Genomic DNA, 18910 nt, shown 5'->3' on the forward strand with positions numbered 1-18910 from the left:
TAACATCGTCGCCACTTACGATGTCGATACAGCTGCAACGAAGGTTGAGCTTCGAAGAAGTGTTCTCGGTTGGGACCCACGTGTCGGGTAACATTGTCTCAGCCGGCGCTACTGCTGCCGAAGTTCACCTTTCGGTAAGTCACCCAGACAAGATGGGATTCTACCTGACATGAATGCCACTAGCAATGGTCACTGACCTGACTTAGTCCGACCCTGAGTATCTACTTATTTCTTCACGGCACGCCAGCTTTTTCGACATCCCAACTTCGACCCCAATAACAGCACCGAGATCAGGCCCGATATTGTTGTCACATTCAGAATGACCGTCAGGCCGGTCATCTCAATATCACTCGGGTCTTTCCCTTGGGTGGAATGGTCCCGCGCCAGGTTTCTATCGTCGCAGAACATGCGGGTTGCGACCTTTTCTTGGCTTGTTTCCAGTGGCCAGTGTCAAACCTCCACATCCAAACATCTTGGCTGGGCATCGTAACATGTGCCTCCCTTCAAAGTCAGCGAGGCCAATCGCCCACACAAGTGCTGTCACGGTTTGTTGTCGTTGCCTGTCTCGGCTCTGGAGAGCCCACAACCGGGCCCAATCCTAGCGTATCACACTAACGCACTGCTTGTCTCTATGCCATAGCCTTTGCGCCAGTGTTCATGGTCGACGATGATGCCAAAGGCCGTCATGTACTTTATGCCCGGCGAGAAAGTCGTTTCCGTGGGAAATTCTGCTGGAATCGAAAGATTCGAAGGTGAACTCGGCGAATTTACGAACGCAAAGTTTTCTTTCTTTTTTCTTTTTTCTTTTTTTCTTCGAGTGTAAGATCCCTTCTCAGGTTCCTCGAATGTGAAGTTTTCTGATTTCGTCGTGAGGTCGAAGAACTCATCTGCATCTGAGCCCGTTGCCGTTCTCACGATCAGGCTCGTCGGCGATTTAATCTCATACGCAGAGTGGCCAAAAATGGAGACATACTGTTGTAGTTAGGATTCAAGTGAGTGAGGGTTTGACAAACATACAGGTCCTGTAACGCATTCAACAGAAGAAACCCGACTCTTGCTGCGAGAAGCCAGGACATCAAGACTGCCCTCAAACGGCCAATTATAATCAAAAGTGCACTGAATCGTCGCACAACGTCCATCGCTTCGCTACCCCACACTCGCACAAGTTCCTGTTATTCCAAGACTCTCAAGCGGCGCATTGCTGTTGAAGGCTTGAGGGCCTTCTTGTTTTGTCAATGGCTTGGGCATCGCCTCTGAACAGTCATCCTACTTATTAGCTGCGGTGACTCACAGAGAATAGAATATTGGTACGAGCGTCTGTCAGGCTCGTCTGGAATGGCCCCGTGTCCTTCATACGCCTAGGTAGTTGAGGGACCTGCTAAATGGTTCAAATGCCATCGGATATATTCAGCCGTTTAGTGCCAACCACTACCCTCGTCTGAAGGGGCAGAAGCCAAAAGCACTGGTCCGAGCACCGACCGTCTGTGTCAGGTTGTTGCTATTTCACCGGGGCCAAACTCCGCCCCCATGTACGACGGGTGCCGAAATCCGGGGAACCGTAGATTTTATATACTGGAGACGGCAAAACCGGCCCAAAGCTTGTAACCTCTGCGTTTTGAATGTTGGCCCGCGCAACGCAATAGTCGCCGATCAATCCCGCCACGCGGGCGGCTTCCAGCTGGTCCGATACGGCTCCCCACTCCCTAAAGCCAAGCGCAAGATTGACAGGCCAGGCCGAAACCCGGAAACGCGGATCACCGCATGTTGAGACATGGGCGTTGGTGGCTATGCTCTCTTCCCGCGAGCTTGCCTCTGCTAAGGTTATTATCCATGATCTGGAATGATCGGACGAAAAAGGCCACGGCCCAGATTGACAATCAGGCGAATCACAACGGCGAGTTTTGATGTATCGTCTCCTCGACGGTGGGGGTTTGGATTGCAGACCCATGCCTGGACTGGACGAAGGGAACGTCATCCGGTGTCCCGAACCGCTATGCGGCGCGGGTTGTGATGTCGGAACGCACTCGTGAAGGCTGATCCGGTCAGAGGTTGGCGATCACCAGTCTGCTTGCTTCTTCGACTCTGCTCTCGGCCTCGGATGACGTTGCGTAAGACACCAGGGGGAGGGGACTCCTTCCCTCATCAGCGCATGTATTTGATTTCCGAACTGTGCATTGCTAATGTCCAGCCTACTACACGTATTCATCTTGAGCTTCTAAATGTGTGGCAGCGGCTGATAACTTACTCGCTTTTGGCATTTCCTCCATTTTGACCACTCCCAACGAATCCCCCCCATAATGTTGGCACCGACTATCAAAACACACCACCAGTATGCCCAACTCGGATACGAGGTTGAAAGCGGCGACGAAGTGCCGGCAAGACAGTCGCGGTTGAGACAGTACTGGAAGCACGGGAGAATACATCTGTTCTATGCGATTCTTCTCATCCTCGTAGCCTCCGCAAGCAGGCATTCTTCTTCGAGTCAAACACAGCCGAGATACTATGGCGATGAACCCGTCAAGTCGGAGCTTCAACGTAAGTCAAAAGCCCCTCCCCTTCCCATTCCTATGGCTTCTTTGCCGTTCCGACGTCCGAATAACGTTTGCTAACATACAACGAAAAAAAAGTATCAACCGTGCGCAAGACATTTGAACTGGACCTGAAGTACGCCATGCCCCCGTCCCCGGAGGTCGACGAAGCCTGGGCGTCTCTCCTGCCCAAGGAAGGCGGCTTCTTCAAACACCCCAAGCTGGCGCCCCAGAAGAGCTGCGTGGCCGTCTTCCACCAGCTCCACTGCCTCGACATGATCCGACAGACCCTCTACGAGGCGCGGCCCGACTTTGCGGCGCGGTCCCGCAACGACACGGGCGCAAGGGGTTCTCGCACGGCGGCGGCGGCGGCGGCGGGGCATCACAGGACCGAGCACGACCACAACCACGCTCACGACATGTACCACGTCGGCCACTGCTTCGACCTCGTGCGCCAGTCGATCCTGTGCAAGCCCGACCTGACGATCGAGGTCGGGGACCCCGCGATCGGCGGCGTGACGGGGTTCGGCACGGAACACCAGTGCGTCGACTGGCGGCAGCTGATGGATTGGATGAGGGACCACGAGTGAAGGACGGGCTCCGTCCCGGTTTGTTATGATACCCACGATGTGAAATGCTAGACAATTACGAAATGAATATGGGATACATTGAAATAGAAATAGAATGTTTCCCCAAGTGACCTGCGAAAACGACCGGATGGCGAGAAGATGCAACGTAAGCTTGTCATATTGAGATGAGAGAGAGAATAACTGGTAGTGAGTTGGGGTGTGAGTCGGCTTTACGACTAGTTAAGAGGGGGCGTGGTCTTTACCGTTACCCGCGAGGATGATTAGTCTAAGCCCCCTATCGAAGTGATTCGGCACCAGGTTTGATTGGTTTTCGTCTGGTGGTTATCCGCCTCTGTAATCGCCACGAAGATTAGCTTAGGGGAGGGTGTCCTTTTGTCCGCTGATAGTGAAACGTAGATGAGGAATGTATTCTGGCTTCGGAAGTAGAGCGGCTTGTTGCAGTTGTGGTGGAATGGCCCAGCATCCTGACCGCGCCAGGAGTGCAGACCGGATGAACATGATTGATGTATATGTGTCTCTGTTTCCTGGCGGCCTGTCCATGATTGCCTAGCTACGTACATTTTCACCACCCCGGAACTCCAAGCTGCATGTTGCTCGCCCCTAACTCACTATCGCCTACGATATTAAATTCCGGTACCAACCCCGCCATTTGAATCTCTATTCTCCGCAATGATGAAGACTAGGCTGCCCGATGTAGCAGTTGAGGTGTCGTTATCCACAAAACTGTTGAAGCCGACCAAGGTGGAGAGGAGTCAGCCGGTGCTATTTATAAGATAAAATACGATCCCTCCCCTGCTCGCAGGAGCTCATCGTGCGTCTTCCTCATGGTCCTTCCCGAAAACCTTCGGGCGTGGACCATCTCTCCGACCAAGTAACCGCGGTAAACATATCCTTCGGCCTCACGTCGCTGCCCTCGAACTATGGGATGCAGAAGTCGACCCAGCTGCCCAGGTAATCCAGACGGTTCCCGGCGTTCTCCTGGCTCTTGTAAATCTCCTCAAACTCCTCGAAGCTCAGTTTGCCCCAGCCGCCACGGTCGGCGGCCTCCTTCTCCGCCAGGTCAAGACGCTTCCATTCCAGGAGTGTGAAGTGCGTGATGGCCTTGGACGAGCCTTCTGCAAACCGGGTAGACTTAGACTTCTTCTTCTTCTTCTTCTTCGTCGTCGTCGTCGACTTGGATCCTTGGATCGATGTCGAGGATTCCGAGGGGGCCGGTGAGCTGTCTGATGAGATAGACGCGACCGTGGCCTCGCTGTTGGGTCGGAACTGAGGCATCGTCGGGTCCCGGAACTCGGCCTCGACCGCATCCTCGTATTCCGCGTCTTCCTCAATCACCTCGCCCTCGTCACCATCATCCTTCTCATACTCATCTGCCTTCTCCTCCTCCTCATCATCATCAAGGACTTCTTCGACCCTCTGTCTGTTTTCTGTAGCGGACCCATAGGTTCTCTGCCCAGATTCATCAACCTCGTGACCGAACTCGTCGACTCTGTAACCACTAGTCAATAAGAGTTCTTCCAGAGATCTCTCGGCAATCGGCTTGTCCTCGTCGATGGCCTTCCTAGGCTGTCGCGGCTCCGCCGTCTTGGGTTCGGGCCGATCGATAGTCAGGTGCTCAAACAGGCTTCTGTGCTTGTCCCGATTAGCCTTTGTCGCAGCCGCCTTTACGGCCAAGTCTTCCTTGTCTTTAAAGATGGCATCGAGAAGCTCGTTGAAGGCCTGCTGCGTGACCTGATAAAGGATCTCTTTGCCGGCGTCACGTTCCTCGTCAGGAATCTCCAAGCCACCCCAGCGCTCGGGCACGCTTCTAGATGACGTCGAGGGGTTCGATCTGGTTTCGTATTCGTCCATGTCCTCGGCGAAGCGGACCTTTGACGACGATCTGGACCGCGGAGACAAGACCTGTTGCTGCGCTGCTTTGGAGCTCTCCGCAACGTCATTGAGATTGAGCAGGACATCCTCGTCAGAATGCCAGCCATCAGGGGGAAGGCCGCCTTCCTCCTCGTCGAGGTAAAACTGTCGTCTCTTCCACCTGTCGTGCAGTTGTTTTCTGGCGGCTTGCCGCCGTCTCCGTTCAATATCGGGAGCCATCTGCCTCTTGTGGTTGATCACCTGGGCCCTGAGTTGACTCTCGGTGGGAACTGTGTTTGTGAACTGGTCAGGGTCGACCCTTTGGTTCTGGCTTTCAGAGCCGTCGGCCTGTGCTGCAGCGTCGCCAGTCTGGCTTCTGTTTTCCGCATCCGAGTTGTTGTTTGCTCCGTCCTCGCCATCGGAGCTGCCGAGCTCCAGATCAAAGTCAAAATCAATCTCGTTGCGCTCGCGACGCTGTCCGGTGAGCAAGTCGGGCAGGTCGTCAATGCTCGTGGGTGGGTTAAGCAAAGCATCCCAGTACGGAGTGTCCGGCTCGCTATCCGGAGAGCGCACCTGACCAGACCACGGGCTGCCAAGGTATGGTGCAAACAGCCTCGTCAGCACGTCCTCCCTCCCTGACGTGTCTCCCCTGTCGTCACTCACGATACCATTCCTGCCCGGCTCGAGTTCCACGTCGCCGTTGGGATGGAAGATCTTGCCCTCGCTGCGGTGATTAGCATGGGCGCGGGGGACCCTACCCTCGCGGCCAAAGAGACTGCTCAGGGGCTGTCTGCTTGCCACGAGCTGCTGAGCTTCCGTGCTTCCCATCAGCTGGTCGTCGAGCCCGTCGAGAATATCGCGATGCATCTGCTTGTAGAGGACGTAGTATGCACGGAACATGCGCAAGAAATCACGGCGGTTGACGAAGCCATCGCCGTCAATGTCGTAGCCTTCAAAGATCTTGCGCAGCTTGTCCTTGCGCTTGCGGTAGGCCAGCCCGTGCAGGAACTCGGTGAAGCCAATCAGGTCGTCGTTGTTCGTGTCGTAAAAGGAGAACATGCGGTCATGGATGAGGTTCGGCGTTGCATGTCGCGAGCCGCCCGAGGGGACGAGGCACCGCTCGAACGTCTTCTTGTCCATGGCCAGGTGCAGTTCGTCGGGGTCCTCGCGCCATTCCGTATTGGCCATGAAGGTGAACTGCTCCCAGAAGGCCTCGATCTCGGGCCTCTCGAAGCCCGTCTCCTTGCTGAGCCTCGCCATCAGGCTACGATTCAAGTTTCTATAGCAGGTGTCCGGGTCGCCAGTGTACCAGACTGGCTGCATGTGGCGGGGGCCGAAGGGCGGCGCGGGGACCTTGATCTTGTAAAAGATGTGCGTTTTGATGTGCACGCCTTGGGATTCGCACGTCTCGCATAGGTCGAAGTCGGCACAGTTGGCGCAGCGGTAGCGAACGCCGCGTATGGGCACCATGCCGCAGGCGTTACAGGCGCAGCCCCTGTGGACGCAAGCGTTCCGCCTCGCGTTGTCCTCCGAGACCCTGAACAAGAGGCTGACAATATTGTGGCCGGCCCGGGCCTGCGGCTGCATGCTGTTGGGGTCGTTCCACCACTCGTCGACGGTGCCGCCGTCTACTACGGTGTCGCCGTCGTTAAAAGGGCGCATGGCGTCGAGGTCGAGATTCTCTTCCCCCCCACGGGAGCCTTGGGAGGAAACGGAATTGCGGCGGGATCGTCTGTGGGGGCGGCGGACGGCATTGCTTCGGTGCAGACCGGGGCCAGACACATCTCGATAGGGGTCTCTGTTGGCCTGGTAGGTGTAGTAGCCAAGGGATGCCGCTGCGACAGCAGAGAAGACGGCAACGGCGATGCGAGGCCGTGTCAGGCTGTCGGTTGATGGCAGCGGGAGCCACATGATGGAGCCTAGATGTAGCTATACGTGAAGCATGTTGAGGGTAATAAGCCGCTCCGCATCAGCAAAATTGGATGCGATTCGGGATCTTGGCTGTTGAGGGCGTTTGGAAGATTCTTCAATAATGCTGGCGTAGAGGGCTGGGTTCGAGAAGTTGGTGATGATCAATTACTTGGCAACAAACAGAACAGCTACGACAGATGCAGATGCGCCAGCTTGGAATACTGCCAGCATGAATCGCTTGAAAGGTAAGCGGTCAAAGATGTTCGCGGATGTACATAGATACCTAGTAGGGTACCTGTGTGGGTGGGGCCACGCATGATCAGCCAGCAGGGATTAGAGCTGTGCAGCGAGGTACGTACCGCGCAAGGTGTTCCGCGCCCCACATGAATTCGACAATAGAGGAAGCTTATGGCGCGCAACGCTTCGAAGGTCATGTGAACTAGAACTGGAACTGGAACTCGGGACTCGCGAGGTACAGTACCCAAGAAGCCAAATCCGAGCTCTTGTTAGGTTGGATCGGAGGTAAAAACGGTCAAAAAAACCCCCCATCATGTCGTGCCATTGGGCGTACTTGCAGGCGCGCGCCCATGGTCATTGCCATCACCTGAAAACCGGAGAAGCGTTCCTAAAGGAGACGGACTGTCAATGCGGAGGCAGACACTATACTACATACATAGTAGATACATCCTTCCTGATACCTCGGCATTACATATCGAGATGGGAACCCCAGAGACCGCGCAGGAAAGGAAGTGCTACGCGGATACTTGTATCAATACCAGTCTGCCGTATTTGAGTCCGTATCTCAATAACCGTCCGGGCCGTCAACGGTCGACGTCACCACCCCTATTATAGCTTTTCCCCGGCCCCAATGGTCGGTCATTCCCTTTTAAATTATCTATACCTACCTACTTACCCCCCGTACGTCTCTCCGTACGAACGGCCCGATCCGATTGTACGATTCGCAACGTAAACAGCACTAAACCTGTAGTTGAAAAGAGAAAAAGAAAAATCGCTTCATCTCCTTTCGGGTTCCTGTGTCTAGCGTCGCATCCCGGAAACCTCGGATTGCACTCAACTCGCAACCTCAAACTCCCCCCGCGTCTGTAATATCTGCTTCGTCGCCACGCGTGGTCGGAGTTATTAAAGCAAAGCCACTACATCTTCTCCATCGTCGAACCCCCCCCTTGGGTCGCCAGCTGAGAGTAGCAAACAACGCTTCAACCACCACTCGACCCCCTCGACCATTACCTCGACACGCGCAAACAAACAACCCTTGGCGGCGGAATCGTCGGTGACACAAGACGCACGCAGCCATGGCCGCAGAGTACCCCTCGCCCCGGCCCCCGCTCTCCGTCACTGGGCCCCCCGTTCCCGACTAACAGCGCGCGTGTGCAGAAAGCGAGGCTTCCCGACGGTGGAAGAGACCATGAAGCACCCTTCCTATCCCTCCGTGATATGGAACCTCGAGCCCGACCGCAAGGGAAAGCTCCCCGTCGCCCACGGTCGCGGCGGGCCCTTCAACATTGCCTGGGAGATTCATGGCCACGGCCCGGTAAAAATCATTGTGAATGCCCCCCCCTCCTGTCCCGCGTCTCTCGAGTATAATGACAATGGCATGTTCTTCTTATCTACGTAACTAACACCGCTCCCCCCCCCTTCTCAAAAGTTCGTCATGGGTCTCGCCGGCCTCAAGACCTCGTGGCAGCGCCAGACAAAGTACTTTGGCCACGACCACGCCTCCCGCTACTCCGTCCTCATCTACGACAACCGCGGCATCGGCGAGTCCGACGTGCCCTACTGCCGGTATACCACGTCCGCCATGGCCCGCGACGCGCTCGAGGTCCTCGCCCACGTCGGCTGGGACGCGGCCCCGCGCGGCGTCCACCTCGTCGGCATCTCCATGGGCGGCATGATCTCCCAGGAGATCGCCTTCGCCGCGCCGGCCCTCTTCGCCTCCATCACCCTGCTCTGCACGGCGCCCTGGGTCGAGAACACCAAGCCGCTGCTCGAGAACCTGCGCGACCGCGCCTCCATGCTCATCCCCAAGGGCGTCGAGCGCAGCATCGCCTACACCGCCCTCAGGCTCTTCCCCGCCGACTGGCTCGCCATGCCCGACGAGGCCGCCGAGCTGCCCGGCGACGCCACCCCGCGCTGCGGCCCCGCCGACGGCGGCCGCGGCTACGGCCGCTTCGACAGCAACTTCCAGCGCTTCCAGGCCCAGGAGATCGTCAAGCACTACACCCCCGGCCTCTACTCCATCCGCGGCTTCCTGCAGCAGCTCGCCGCCGCCGGCTGGCACCACAAGTCGCCCGCCCAGCTGCGCCAGCTCGCCGACGCCGTCGGCCGCGACCGCATCGCCGTCATCCACGGCACCCGCGACCTCATGATCGACGTCCACCACGGCAGGCTGCTGGCGAAGCACCTCGAGCCCGCCGTCGTCGAGATCGTCGAGGGCATGGGCCACGCGCCCCTCATGGACAGGGCGCCGTGGTTCCACAGGTGGCTAGAGGACCGAATCGCCGTGGTGGAAAAGCTGGAGCCAGTAGCGTAACGGAAGCCAGGTTTTTTTCTTTTCTTTTTCTTTTTTTCGGCTTGGTTGGGGCATAAGAAGCCGGGAAGGGCAAAGGGGGGAGGGCAAGGATGCCATTTGGGCACGACAACGTTCCTCCCCCCTCGATAGGCAGTTTTTTGTACGTCGTGATGATTTTGATTTATTCAGTGATACCTCTCACCATTCATTCCCCTCCCTCGACGCCGGTAATGCTTTCGGCATTCATGGTGCGCTTCCTCCCTTGGCCCTGCTGCTCTTTCGGAGCTATTTTTTGCTACTGGTCCTCCTCCCCCCTCTCCCCCCTCCCCTCGTCGTCCGTCTCGGGGGCGCCTTACAACATTACCAAGCCAATACCGCTCAGATTCTCCTCGTCGAGCTTGTTTCTCCTGTCCACGCCGCCCGCGATTGGGGCCGCGCGGTAGTTGAACAGGTAGTAGTGCAGCTGGCCGTCGCCCGGGCCGAACTTCTGCTGCTCCAGGAACAGGCCGTTGTCGAGCAGGGACAGGCCGTTGAAGACGTCGAACTTGTACTTCTTGCCCATGATGAGGGCGTCGCCGATCAGCGAGTTCAGCCGCGTCTTGAGCGCCTCCCTGTTGAAGGGTGTGGCGAAGGCGACGTCGGTGGCGTAGTACCAGAGGTAGGCGGCGCGGACCACCTGGTGCTTCGAGCTGTTGATGACGGTGGACTCGAGGCAGTAGAAGGAGAACATGTCGGTGATTTTGCCGTTGGTCTGGTCATGCTGTCAGTGTCTGCGCGAGATAAAAGCTTACGAGGACGGGGAGGGGGGCGGGGGGTGTCAAGTAAGACAAACCTCGACGACGTAGGTCCAAATGACCTGCTCGCCAGGCGCGTTCTTGTCGTGCAGGAACCAGTGCCTGAACTCGTCCTTCGTGAACTCGGGCGCCATGTCGAAGCGATTGAGGTACTTTGTCAGCAGCTCCGACGCGGCGTCGATGTCCTGCTCCTGGAGCTCGCGCAGGCCCTTGGTCGACGTGGCGTCCGGGAGCTGGTACTTGCGGATCTGGTACTGCGGCTTGCTGTTGGGCGGCAGCGGGCTGAAGCCGACCTCGTACAGCTTCTGCCAGTTGAGAGCGCGGTGGAAGTAGCGGCACGTGCTGACGGGCTTGGGCAGGACAACGCCGCCCGTGTAGAGGCCCTGCCAGATCTCGCGCAGGTTGCTGCGGCGCGTGATCTCCTTGATGAGGACGGGCGCGAGGCGCTTGCCGCGCAGCTTCTTGTGGACGACCATGAAGTTGACCTCGGAGCAGGTGATGACGTTCTTGCGCACGCGCAGGTTGACGGGGATGGCCGAGATGAAGGCGACGAGCTTCCTGGACTGCGACGCGCGCACGCCGACGTGCCACTCCTTGCGCCAGCCGGGGGCCATGAGCGCCCTGTGTTTGCAGAATTAGGTTAGCACGGGAAGGTTTGGCCATGTCGTACAACGGGTTTGCTTAAGAAAGAAAGAAAAAGGTTCCTCACCATCGGAGCATTGCCGGAGAGTAGTTGAAGCGGAACATGGCCTCGTCGTCCTCGACGTAGTGTCCGTTCAGCAGCTCGTAGACCTCCTTCATCTCGCCGTCGTCCTCGAGGTTCATGGTGACCCACTCGAAGCCGGTCACCATGGGCGCCGCCTCCTTGGGCACCTCGTCGACCGTCTGGATGCGGATCGGGCCGTCCTCGATCTTCTTCTCCGACTCGCCGAACTTGGGCACGGGCTGCGTCGCCCAGAACTTGTAGCTGGCCATGTCCTTGGCGTTCTTGCCGGCCGACGCGAGGCCCGTCATGATGTCCTGCAGGTCGAGCTTCTGCATGGCCGCGGCGATCTCGGCGGACGACTTGGCGCCGGATCCGCCGCTGCCGCTGCCGAGCTCGTTGGCGAGGGCCGGGTTCAGGGCGAGGAGCTCGGTCAGCTGCTGGGGGGTGAGGCCGCTGATGGCGTCCTTGACGGCCTGCTCGGGGTCGCTGGGCTTGCCGGTGAGGGCCTCCTTGAGCTTCTTTCTCTTAGACTTCTTCTTCTTCTTCTTGGCCGCGCCGGCGGATGCGCCAGGGGCTGTCTCCTCGGGCACATCCTCCTCTCCGTCTTCGTCTTCCGACTCGGCCTCGGGCTCCTTGCCCTTGCCCTTGTCGGTGGCCTCGGCCAGGGCGTCGTTGGCGTCCTTGACGGCCGGGTCGAGGGGCTTGGACTCCTCGGCGGGCATTTTATTTCGTAGGTTGGACGGATGTTTCACCGCGATCGGTGTCCGGAGAAGCAGATCGTTTTTGTCGTGATGGGGGAGGAGCTTTGGGAGCTCTGGTCAAGCCTGGAGGCGGTAATGGCGGGGAAGAAGTTTTGGCGCAGGGGACAGTTTCATGTAGCCGGGCAGATTCCAGCTATGTGACTGCATCATGGCGGGGTCAGTGGCCAGAAACCTCGGTGGTTTGCGGGGCACTGGAGGCTAATTAGTGGTCAGTCCATTGGCGTTAGCGATCCCTGCATTGCACGTTGTAAAGGAGCAAGTATGCCAGCCAGAATACTAATTAATTCCTTTTTGGCCATGTAGGTAGACGGACTGCACCAGCTATGGTTTAAAGACAATAAGGAGCCTTTCCGGGCCTTATTTTTATCATTTGCCTCCATAACACTGCCGTTTGGCGAGAATGTTGCATGAAACTAACGACGGAAACTTTATGACTGAACGCCGTCAACATTTGTCAACACACAAGAAGTCAGTCAATTCATGCCTACTCTCCAAATATAGAATCCAATTCGATAACCTTGAGACAGAAGCCACTTTTGGATCCCCGAGGATTCTCAAACAGGTTGGCAGAAAATCATGCACTTTGGACGGAACTATTGTGCGATCCCTGTACGTGTAGCGTTTTTCGATGCCCCGACGACAACATCACCCAGGTGAGAGCCGAATGAACGGGGCATTGATCAGACTTGAAGAGAGAACGTGGCCGGATCCTACTCTAATATCCTTTGAATGAAAGGTATTTATCGAAATGATGTTCTAGTACGGCAGAGAATTCTCGAAATGACGCTTCAATCTTTAGAACCAACCAACTTGGAAAGACAGGATAGCCGGCGAGCGGCATAAAAACAACAATTATATCTAAGCGCACTAGGTCGCTGCCGCAGAAGTTTCGAAGCCTTACACACTGCATGTTGCAAATCCGGGGGTTGCTCCGATTCTACCTACTCCAATTCTACCTCGACTCTGCTCTAATGCTGGCGCTCTCGAGTCTATAGTGAAAACAACGCCGATGCCAAGATAAGAGAAAGCGCCTACGAAGTTCTGCTGGTGTCGGAACTAGCTGTATCATAAGCAGTTCCTCCGAAATCGAAGGAGCGCATGATGGCCAAAATCACCGGGGCGTATCCCATAATGTCGTTGTGTCCTATTCCAGTCAGAGAGGGCTAAGACGAATGCCAACACTGAGCACTTACCGCCGTGGGGGAACAGTTCCTGGCGAATAATCATGTTGGGCTCCGCCTTCCATGTCGTAACAAAGGCATCCTTGCCTTTGCGGATCGTCCGCACCTCCTTCCACGCCTCGAACGAGTGGTCATCGAGCCCGCCCGGAACAGTCGCATTCGCAGCAGAACGGAAGAGCTTGCTGCTCTCGGTCCAGGGGATGTCGGCGTCGTCCAAGGCCGAGATCAACGTCAGGCGAAGCCGCCTCTTGCTCAGCTTGACCAGGCTCTCCAGGCGGTCGGCCGACGGCCACTTTTCGTAGATGAAAGACTCCATGTACTCGAGGAAGCCGGGCCAGACCTTCAGGGGCCCGAGGACGGGGAAGATGCCGCCGATGCGGTAGCCGCTTAGCATCTTTGGCAGGTTGCTGAAGCCCGCCACGAGGACGATGCCGCCGAAATCGATGCCCTGGGACGCGTACAGCTCGGCGACGCCGCTCGTCACGGCTGTGCCAAGGCTCTGGCCCAGGAGCACAATGCGTTCGGAGGGCACGCCGGCCGTGTTGATGACCCAATCGACGAGTGTTGCGGCATCCTGGATGAGGCCGTGCTCGGATGGGGCGCCGGTGGAGTGGCCGAATCCGCGGTAGTCGATGGCCAAGACGTGGTAAGACGAGGTGTCGGTGATGACGTGGTAGCTGCCTGGTCGGTGGTTCTGAGCGATGTCTCCTGCGTTCTGGGAACAATCAGTAATGCAGCCACGGCATCAGGCCCAAGCATATGTATCTTACACCGTGAACTATCAGTGGTTAGCATCTGGGGGGGAAAAAAACGGATGCGAGGCGGCACTCACAGTATAAGACGACCCGAGCATCGGGGTTTTCTTTCAAGGCCTTGAAGGACTCGGTCTGGGTAAAGTCATGGCAGAAGCCGGACCTCTGCGCCGAGAACCTCTCTTCTTGCTTGAGGTACTCGGGCAAGGGCATGACATGCCATGCGTACAGGCTGACACCGTCAGGGGTGTCGAGAGAGAAAGGCGTGACTTGGCCCTCTGCAGCGAATCAGGGTTAGCGACCGCGCGTCTTACACGGGGGCACGCGCGGACTCACTTGCAAAGCCCCATCTCTCAGGCTCATTAACGTCGCGCCACCAGAGGGTGTTGATCTTGTGGGCGTACAGGAAGCTGTGAGAAGGAGTCAGCGACTCGATTTCAGCGAGAAGGGAGTCCGCGCAGCAGGATCCATCTCACTGTCGTTGGAAGAAAGGCGTTGCGCCAAGGGCGAGAAAGGTGAAGTAGAGACCCAGAGGGGCCACAACGACCCAGACGGCGGTCCGAAGCATGGGCGACAGCGGGACTGTCATAACTGCGGTTGTAGATTTTGTGAAGGAGCCCGGCAAAACAACAGAAACCGTAGGATATGGGATGCGAAGCTCCCGAGTTATCTAGGCATGGCTGGTGGCGGTGTTCTGGTCGCCGTGGATGACGCCTGATTGGAACCAGTTCCTGGCTTGTGGTTGGAATTGCCTGCAAGCCAGCAGGGATGGTGTCATGGCCGGGGATATCTGGCGGTACCTGTCTCCTCTAGCATATCGTGCTTCAAAGAAAGTACCCCTCGATAGAGGAAGCAGGTCCCCAGATTGCGGCGACCTCCCACATTTCTGGTGTCAGCCGCACGCCGACGACGCATCATCCCATCGATGTAGAATCGATATCAAATGTGCTTTTCCCGGCCATGAGCCTGTTTGGGTCTGGATTTTGTAACTGGAATAATGCTCGAGCCACTATGCGTGTTCTCGCTTGACACTGGTTAGGGGGGGTTAGATGAGACTTTATGTTATTTTATTTAGCAGCGCGTGTGTGGTCAGGTTTAAATTGGAGGCATGGTTTGGCTCAGAAGCCGAAGCCAAGTAAGTATGAGAGAAATCTGGTCATTCTCTCCCACGCTTCACAGCCACCCACCCTTGCCCACCCACATTTGTGTACGAGTCTCTCTCTCTCTCTCTCTCTGTGTGTGTGTGTGTGTGTGTGTGTGTGTGTCTCCCCGCGTTATTTGGCCACGTCTTCAACCAGTACGAGATAATGGCCAGCCATACCGCAGTGGGCTGTCTACCGGAGATGAGCAACAGACGATGCAAGACGGAGATGAGGAACAGAGAGCGAAGGAGGAAGAGAAAGGAGGGAGGGAGAGCAGAGACAACGGCGCTGCGTGGGTGCTGCGCGAGTGAATATTAGAAGGCAGATGGATGGGTACATAGTACTTACGTACAGTAATGCCGCAGAACCGATTCCAGCAACCACGTGCCACTTGCTTAGCGCGATATGAGTGGCGGGCGGAACCCGGTGGTACATGCCGTCCACTCACGTCGCGGTAAATGTTTAATTTTTCCGCCATTCTTCCGGCTCCGAGCCAATCATATCCATCGATTCCCCCTGTCGAGTCGAGCTCACAGCCCACCTTGGTTGTCTCGTTCTGCTGCGACTGGATGGCACAGCACCCACCGGTTAACAAATGGGACTTGTACCCAAGCGGCTCTGTTTAAATGGGTAGAAGGAGGAGGAGGAGGGGGCTAGAAGCACTTCCTCCGCCCAGAAGCTGAACGTGAAGCAAGCGAGCAAGCAAAAGCGGGCTGCTGCACGCCCACTAGACGACGCGGGTGGGAGCCTCAGGTACTTCCATCCTTGTACCTAGCCGCTTCACTCTCTTGCTTCTGTGCTACCTACCTTACCTACCTCCCTGTACTCTGTACCTACCTACAGAGAGGACCATCATAGATACTTACCGGGTACTTTTACTACGTACAGCAGTCGCGGGACCTCCCATACAAAGCTCCCATGTTCTCCCGTCTACCCCCAATTCAAACCATACGAACCCATCCCCAAGTCTCCAAATCACTTCCTTCATAATCTCGACACCTCTCATCTGCTGCCCGCTGCTGCGCATCTGACACGCACCCACCCACTCCCACGCATTGCCGCCTTCTTACAACACGGCTACAACGGCAACACCCTGAAGAGATCTCCGAAAAGCTCTAGTCCGGTTCCCACCTTCTCAGCCGCCCACCCCCACGATCCCGGCTCGCACGACACTCCTGGTACCATCGACGAACACACCCACAACGAGACGACGCCGCAGCGCGCAGTCGAGGCCTGTGGCTTCCTCCGCTTATCATGACCATCCCGACACGCTCGCAAACGCACTCGTGATACCGTGAACTCTGCGACGGGGAGACGGAACATCGGCATGGAGAGGAAGAGGAAGTTGCCCGCGAGGGCCTCGGCGCGTGTCGAACACGTCGCAAAGAAGCGCACCGTCACCCCTCCCGAGCCTCGGTCCGTTACGCCAGTCCCTGCTCCCGTCGAAGAGCCGCCGCCGCCGCCATCGCTGCCAAAATCAATTCAGGCTGGCAAGCCGCTGCCGACCGTCGAGGAGCCTCAGCCGGATGACCTCCCTACGAAGGAGTACCAATCGTACCAAGAGAGGTAATGCCACTCCACTGCCCGTGACTGTCCCGTCATGCTCGTCGCATTCTCAATGACTAATTCGTACCATAGCGGTGTTCTTGCCGAGTCGCTAAGTCGGTCTCGACACAAATGGATGGCCGAGGGCCTCTTCGAGAAGTACTGGACGAAGCCGGCACGGAAGAAGAACGCAACCGAAGACCCCAAGAACCCGGCCAAAGACACCATGTCCAAGATTGGCCAGGTTACAATCACGATTGAGCCTCATGTTTTCGAGGCCACCATGTGGGCGATCAAGGACCCCAAACCTCCCGCTCCCACCACCCAGGCTTCCTTCCGGCCCATCATGCAATATGGTCCTCCGAATGGAACCATGCCTCCTCCGCCGCCGCCCCCTGCTCTCGCCCAGAACGAGTCAAGGCCGACGCCCCCAGCTACAACCTCGGCTCCGCCGTCTCCGGCCCCTCACCAGATGCAGTCGAGGCCTCCCTCGTCGACGGCGAATGAGCCGCCAAAGGTGGTGCCCTCTCCAAGAAGTATGGATCCCGTGCAGCCTGTCGCCGCAACACCACCTCCGCCGAGATCAGTCACCTCTTCATTGCCGCCGCCTGCGCCCGCGCCCGCTCCCGTCACTGCCCCAGGGACGCCCTCCAACTCTGTGTTCCCGTCCGCAGTAGCACCTTCAGCCCCCAATTCACGGCCGTCGAGCTCGACACCCCAACCAGGGCCAGGAGCTGCCAAACCCCCGCCGGCTGCAAAGCCCCAGGGTACCGATCCAATCATCATGACTTTGGCAGAGAAGGCGTCCGAGGACCCTCATCTGCGAGACTTGATGAAACGGGTGGCAGCTGGCGAAGCCAAGCCCGACGAGTTGAGCAACTTTCAAAAAATCATTGATCAAATCACAGCAGAGTACAAGAGGAAAGGCGGACAGCAAGGCCCTTCAGCAGACAGATTGTTGGTCGACGGGCGCACAGTCAAGTACTTTGCTGATGAGGTACGCACGATTCTGGACATTGTGCTCGCCACAAATCCCCGGCAGAAGTCGAGCGAGCTGCTTCCACCTCGCGGTAGCGACCCTCTTGTCGTTGCACTAGTGAGGGCGGCGTTGGATGACGGCAAGGTGCGGGCCATGATCCGGAGGATTGCCGAAGGCCAGCCAGGATTCACAGACGCGACGGACCTCAAGGCAACCTTGGACAAGCTGCACAAGGACCTAAAGGGCACCCAAACCACCCCTCAGCCTCAAACCCCGACGACGCTGCAGACTCCTGTCAACGGCGGGCCAAACGGCCACGTTGCCAAACCAACGCCATCCGCGCCTGCTGCTTCCACAGCTCCGTCTCCTGCGCCGGCACCCGGGACGCACCTACAGCATCCCCCTCAGCAAGCTTTGCGGTCAAAAGGTCCTCCTCCGGCTGCCAAGCCAGATATTTCGGGCGTCTGTCTCGACTTTACTGGTGGAAATGGTGACCGATACCTGTTCCCGAAGTACAGCATCCTGGAGTATCTTCCTGGCGGGCAACAAGTTATCGCGTCGTTCCTCATCGTTCGCAAGGGCAGCCAGCTGGAATACGGTGGCGATGCCAAGCTCGACTATTACCAGCCAGTTACGATCCGGATATACGCTCAGTCTGGTCGCCATCTCGAGTATCTCCAGCGGGTTGTGGCACCCCCTGATGAGGTCAGGAGGTATATGGACGACGTGATGGACAACATGACTAGGGCCGAATACGTGCTTCTCGCCATGCGCCTTCCCCGAGGCGAACGAGAACCCGACAGCGAGCAGAATGGCAAAGAAGCCGCCGGCGGAGGCAATCAAGTTGGGAAGCCGGAATCCTCGGCCCCTGGACACCCAGGCCCGAAGCAGCAGCCCGTGTTGTGGGGCCCGATGACCTCCAGATTCGTCCAAAAATTCAACAAGCAGTGGTTTGAAGAGTGGAAGAAGAGCGAGAAAGCCGGCGACAAGAAATCCCACGACATCTTCCGGGAGTCCTGCGAGGCCGTCGGTCGTGACCCTCTGGATAAGGACATAGAATACGAGAAGATGATTGAACTTCTGGCAGCCAAAGACGCCGAATCGTCATCTTGAGCAGGGCATTCCCCTCCATGGCCAGCTGGAAACCACCGTTCAACTTGAGCTGCACTTGTATTACCTAGACGTAGAATTGTCAAGAAGGAGTAGGGGGGGCGGGAAGTCAGAGCGGGCGTGTATGTGTGTATCTGTTGCCAGCATTGAGTCTGAGCCGTTGACCGGGGCCACACGTTATTGGTGTCGGTGTTGTTGTTTTTTCTACTATTCAAGCCGTTTCAGGGCTCAAAGGGGACTTTGTTTTGGAAAAGGGAAACCGCAGTGGTGTGTGCCAAGGGGACTGACTTTCTCCTTTTTCCTTTTTTTTCTTCTTTTCCCATCTTTTTATGTCTTACCCTATTCAAACCTAGGTGTTCAGAGTGTGTGGAGAAAAACCTCGGGCGCAAGGTTCTGTCTGGTGTGGATGCGGCTCGGCTCTTTTATATTACCCCCCCCCCCCCCCTTTTTTTTTGGAAAGAAAGATAGTTTACAGATACTCGTGTGGATGCATGTGTGTGTGTATGTGTGTGTGCAGAGGCAGCATGCCC

At 57.0% G+C, this 18910-nt stretch overlaps 8 protein-coding genes across 8 annotated transcripts; 3 read left to right on the forward strand and 5 right to left on the reverse strand.

Moving 5' to 3' along the window:
* Positions 1-760: 760 nt before the first annotated feature.
* On the reverse strand, positions 761-1172 carry LY79DRAFT_563595 (uncharacterized protein). Its single transcript, XM_060558575.1, has one exon. It carries the CDS (start codon positions 1137-1139, stop codon positions 918-920), a length of 222 nt encoding a protein of 73 aa, XP_060410792.1. The 5' UTR covers positions 1140-1172; the 3' UTR covers positions 761-917.
* A 71-nt stretch (positions 1173-1243) lies between these two features.
* Positions 1244-2172, reverse strand: LY79DRAFT_563596 (uncharacterized protein; the record flags this gene model as incomplete). Its single annotated transcript, XM_060558576.1, has 1 exon — positions 1244-2172. A coding segment is annotated over exon 1 (472 nt), but the record flags the coding sequence as incomplete, so codon positions are not given.
* Positions 2173-2297: 125 nt separating this feature from the next.
* On the forward strand, positions 2298-3118 carry LY79DRAFT_672332 (uncharacterized protein; the record flags this gene model as incomplete). Its single annotated transcript, XM_060564036.1, has 2 exons — positions 2298-2535; positions 2628-3118. 2 exons carry the CDS (start codon positions 2298-2300, stop codon positions 3116-3118), a joined length of 729 nt encoding a protein of 242 aa, XP_060410794.1.
* Positions 3119-4036: 918 nt separating this feature from the next.
* LY79DRAFT_522265 (uncharacterized protein) lies at positions 4037-6880 on the reverse strand (the record flags this gene model as incomplete). Its single annotated transcript, XM_060555431.1, has 1 exon — positions 4037-6880. One exon carries the CDS (start codon positions 6878-6880, stop codon positions 4037-4039), a length of 2844 nt encoding a protein of 947 aa, XP_060410795.1.
* Positions 6881-7777: 897 nt separating this feature from the next.
* On the forward strand, positions 7778-9798 carry LY79DRAFT_336474 (glycylpeptide N-tetradecanoyltransferase). Its single transcript, XM_060552541.1, has 3 exons — positions 7778-8204; positions 8276-8444; positions 8547-9798. The coding sequence occupies exons 1-3, from the start codon at positions 8194-8196 to the stop codon at positions 9429-9431; spliced, it is 1065 nt and encodes a 354-aa protein (XP_060410796.1). The 5' UTR covers positions 7778-8193; the 3' UTR covers positions 9432-9798.
* On the reverse strand, positions 9380-11982 carry LY79DRAFT_563609 (acyl-CoA N-acyltransferase). The gene is made up of 3 exons (XM_060558577.1): positions 10914-11982; positions 10243-10825; positions 9380-10161 (listed from the first exon to the last, which is right to left on the reverse strand). The coding sequence occupies exons 1-3, from the start codon at positions 11630-11632 to the stop codon at positions 9763-9765; spliced, it is 1701 nt and encodes a 566-aa protein (XP_060410797.1). The 5' UTR covers positions 11633-11982; the 3' UTR covers positions 9380-9762.
* Positions 11983-12496: 514 nt separating this feature from the next.
* Positions 12497-14476, reverse strand: LY79DRAFT_336520 (abhydrolase domain-containing protein). Its single transcript, XM_060552542.1, has 6 exons — positions 14081-14476; positions 13941-14014; positions 13685-13882; positions 13623-13630; positions 12865-13567; positions 12497-12815 (listed from the first exon to the last, which is right to left on the reverse strand). Exons 1-6 carry the CDS (start codon positions 14191-14193, stop codon positions 12703-12705), a joined length of 1209 nt encoding a protein of 402 aa, XP_060410798.1. The 5' UTR covers positions 14194-14476; the 3' UTR covers positions 12497-12702.
* Positions 14477-16073: 1597 nt separating this feature from the next.
* On the forward strand, positions 16074-18383 carry LY79DRAFT_522171 (uncharacterized protein; the record flags this gene model as incomplete). Its single annotated transcript, XM_060555428.1, has 2 exons — positions 16074-16312; positions 16385-18383. 2 exons carry the CDS (start codon positions 16074-16076, stop codon positions 18381-18383), a joined length of 2238 nt encoding a protein of 745 aa, XP_060410799.1.
* Positions 18384-18910: the final 527 nt, after the last annotated feature.

This window comes from Colletotrichum navitas (assembly GCF_030913465.1).
Source record: "Colletotrichum navitas strain CBS 125086 chromosome Unknown LY79scaffold_63, whole genome shotgun sequence".
Classification (NCBI taxonomy): Eukaryota; Fungi; Ascomycota; class Sordariomycetes; order Glomerellales; family Glomerellaceae; genus Colletotrichum; species Colletotrichum navitas.

What these genes read in the sequence shown, in the direction of transcription:
- LY79DRAFT_563595 (XM_060558575.1), bottom strand. Translation starts at nt 1,139, where the DNA reads ATGGACGTTGTGCGACGATTCAGTGCACTTTTGATTATAATTGGCCGT.
- LY79DRAFT_336474 (XM_060552541.1), top strand. An exon ending in ACGGCCCGGTAAAAATCATT is followed by an intron (nt 8,445 to 8,546) that starts GTGAATGCCCCC and finishes CCTTCTCAAAAG; the next exon opens with TTCGTCATGGGTCTCGCCGG.
- LY79DRAFT_563609 (XM_060558577.1), bottom strand. Translation starts at nt 11,632, where the DNA reads ATGCCCGCCGAGGAGTCCAAGCCCCTCGACCCGGCCGTCAAGGACGCC. An exon ending in TCTCCGGCAATGCTCCGATG is followed by an intron (nt 10,826 to 10,913) that starts GTGAGGAACCTT and finishes CTGCAAACACAG; the next exon opens with GGCGCTCATGGCCCCCGGCT. An exon ending in TTTGGACCTACGTCGTCGAG is followed by an intron (nt 10,162 to 10,242) that starts GTTTGTCTTACT and finishes CAGCATGACCAG; the next exon opens with ACCAACGGCAAAATCACCGA.
- LY79DRAFT_336520 (XM_060552542.1), bottom strand. Translation starts at nt 14,193, where the DNA reads ATGACAGTCCCGCTGTCGCCCATGCTTCGGACCGCCGTCTGGGTCGTT. An exon ending in ACGCCTTTCTTCCAACGACA is followed by an intron (nt 14,015 to 14,080) that starts GTGAGATGGATC and finishes TCCTTCTCACAG; the next exon opens with CTTCCTGTACGCCCACAAGA. An exon ending in GGAACTGTTCCCCCACGGCG is followed by an intron (nt 12,816 to 12,864) that starts GTAAGTGCTCAG and finishes TGACTGGAATAG; the next exon opens with GACACAACGACATTATGGGA.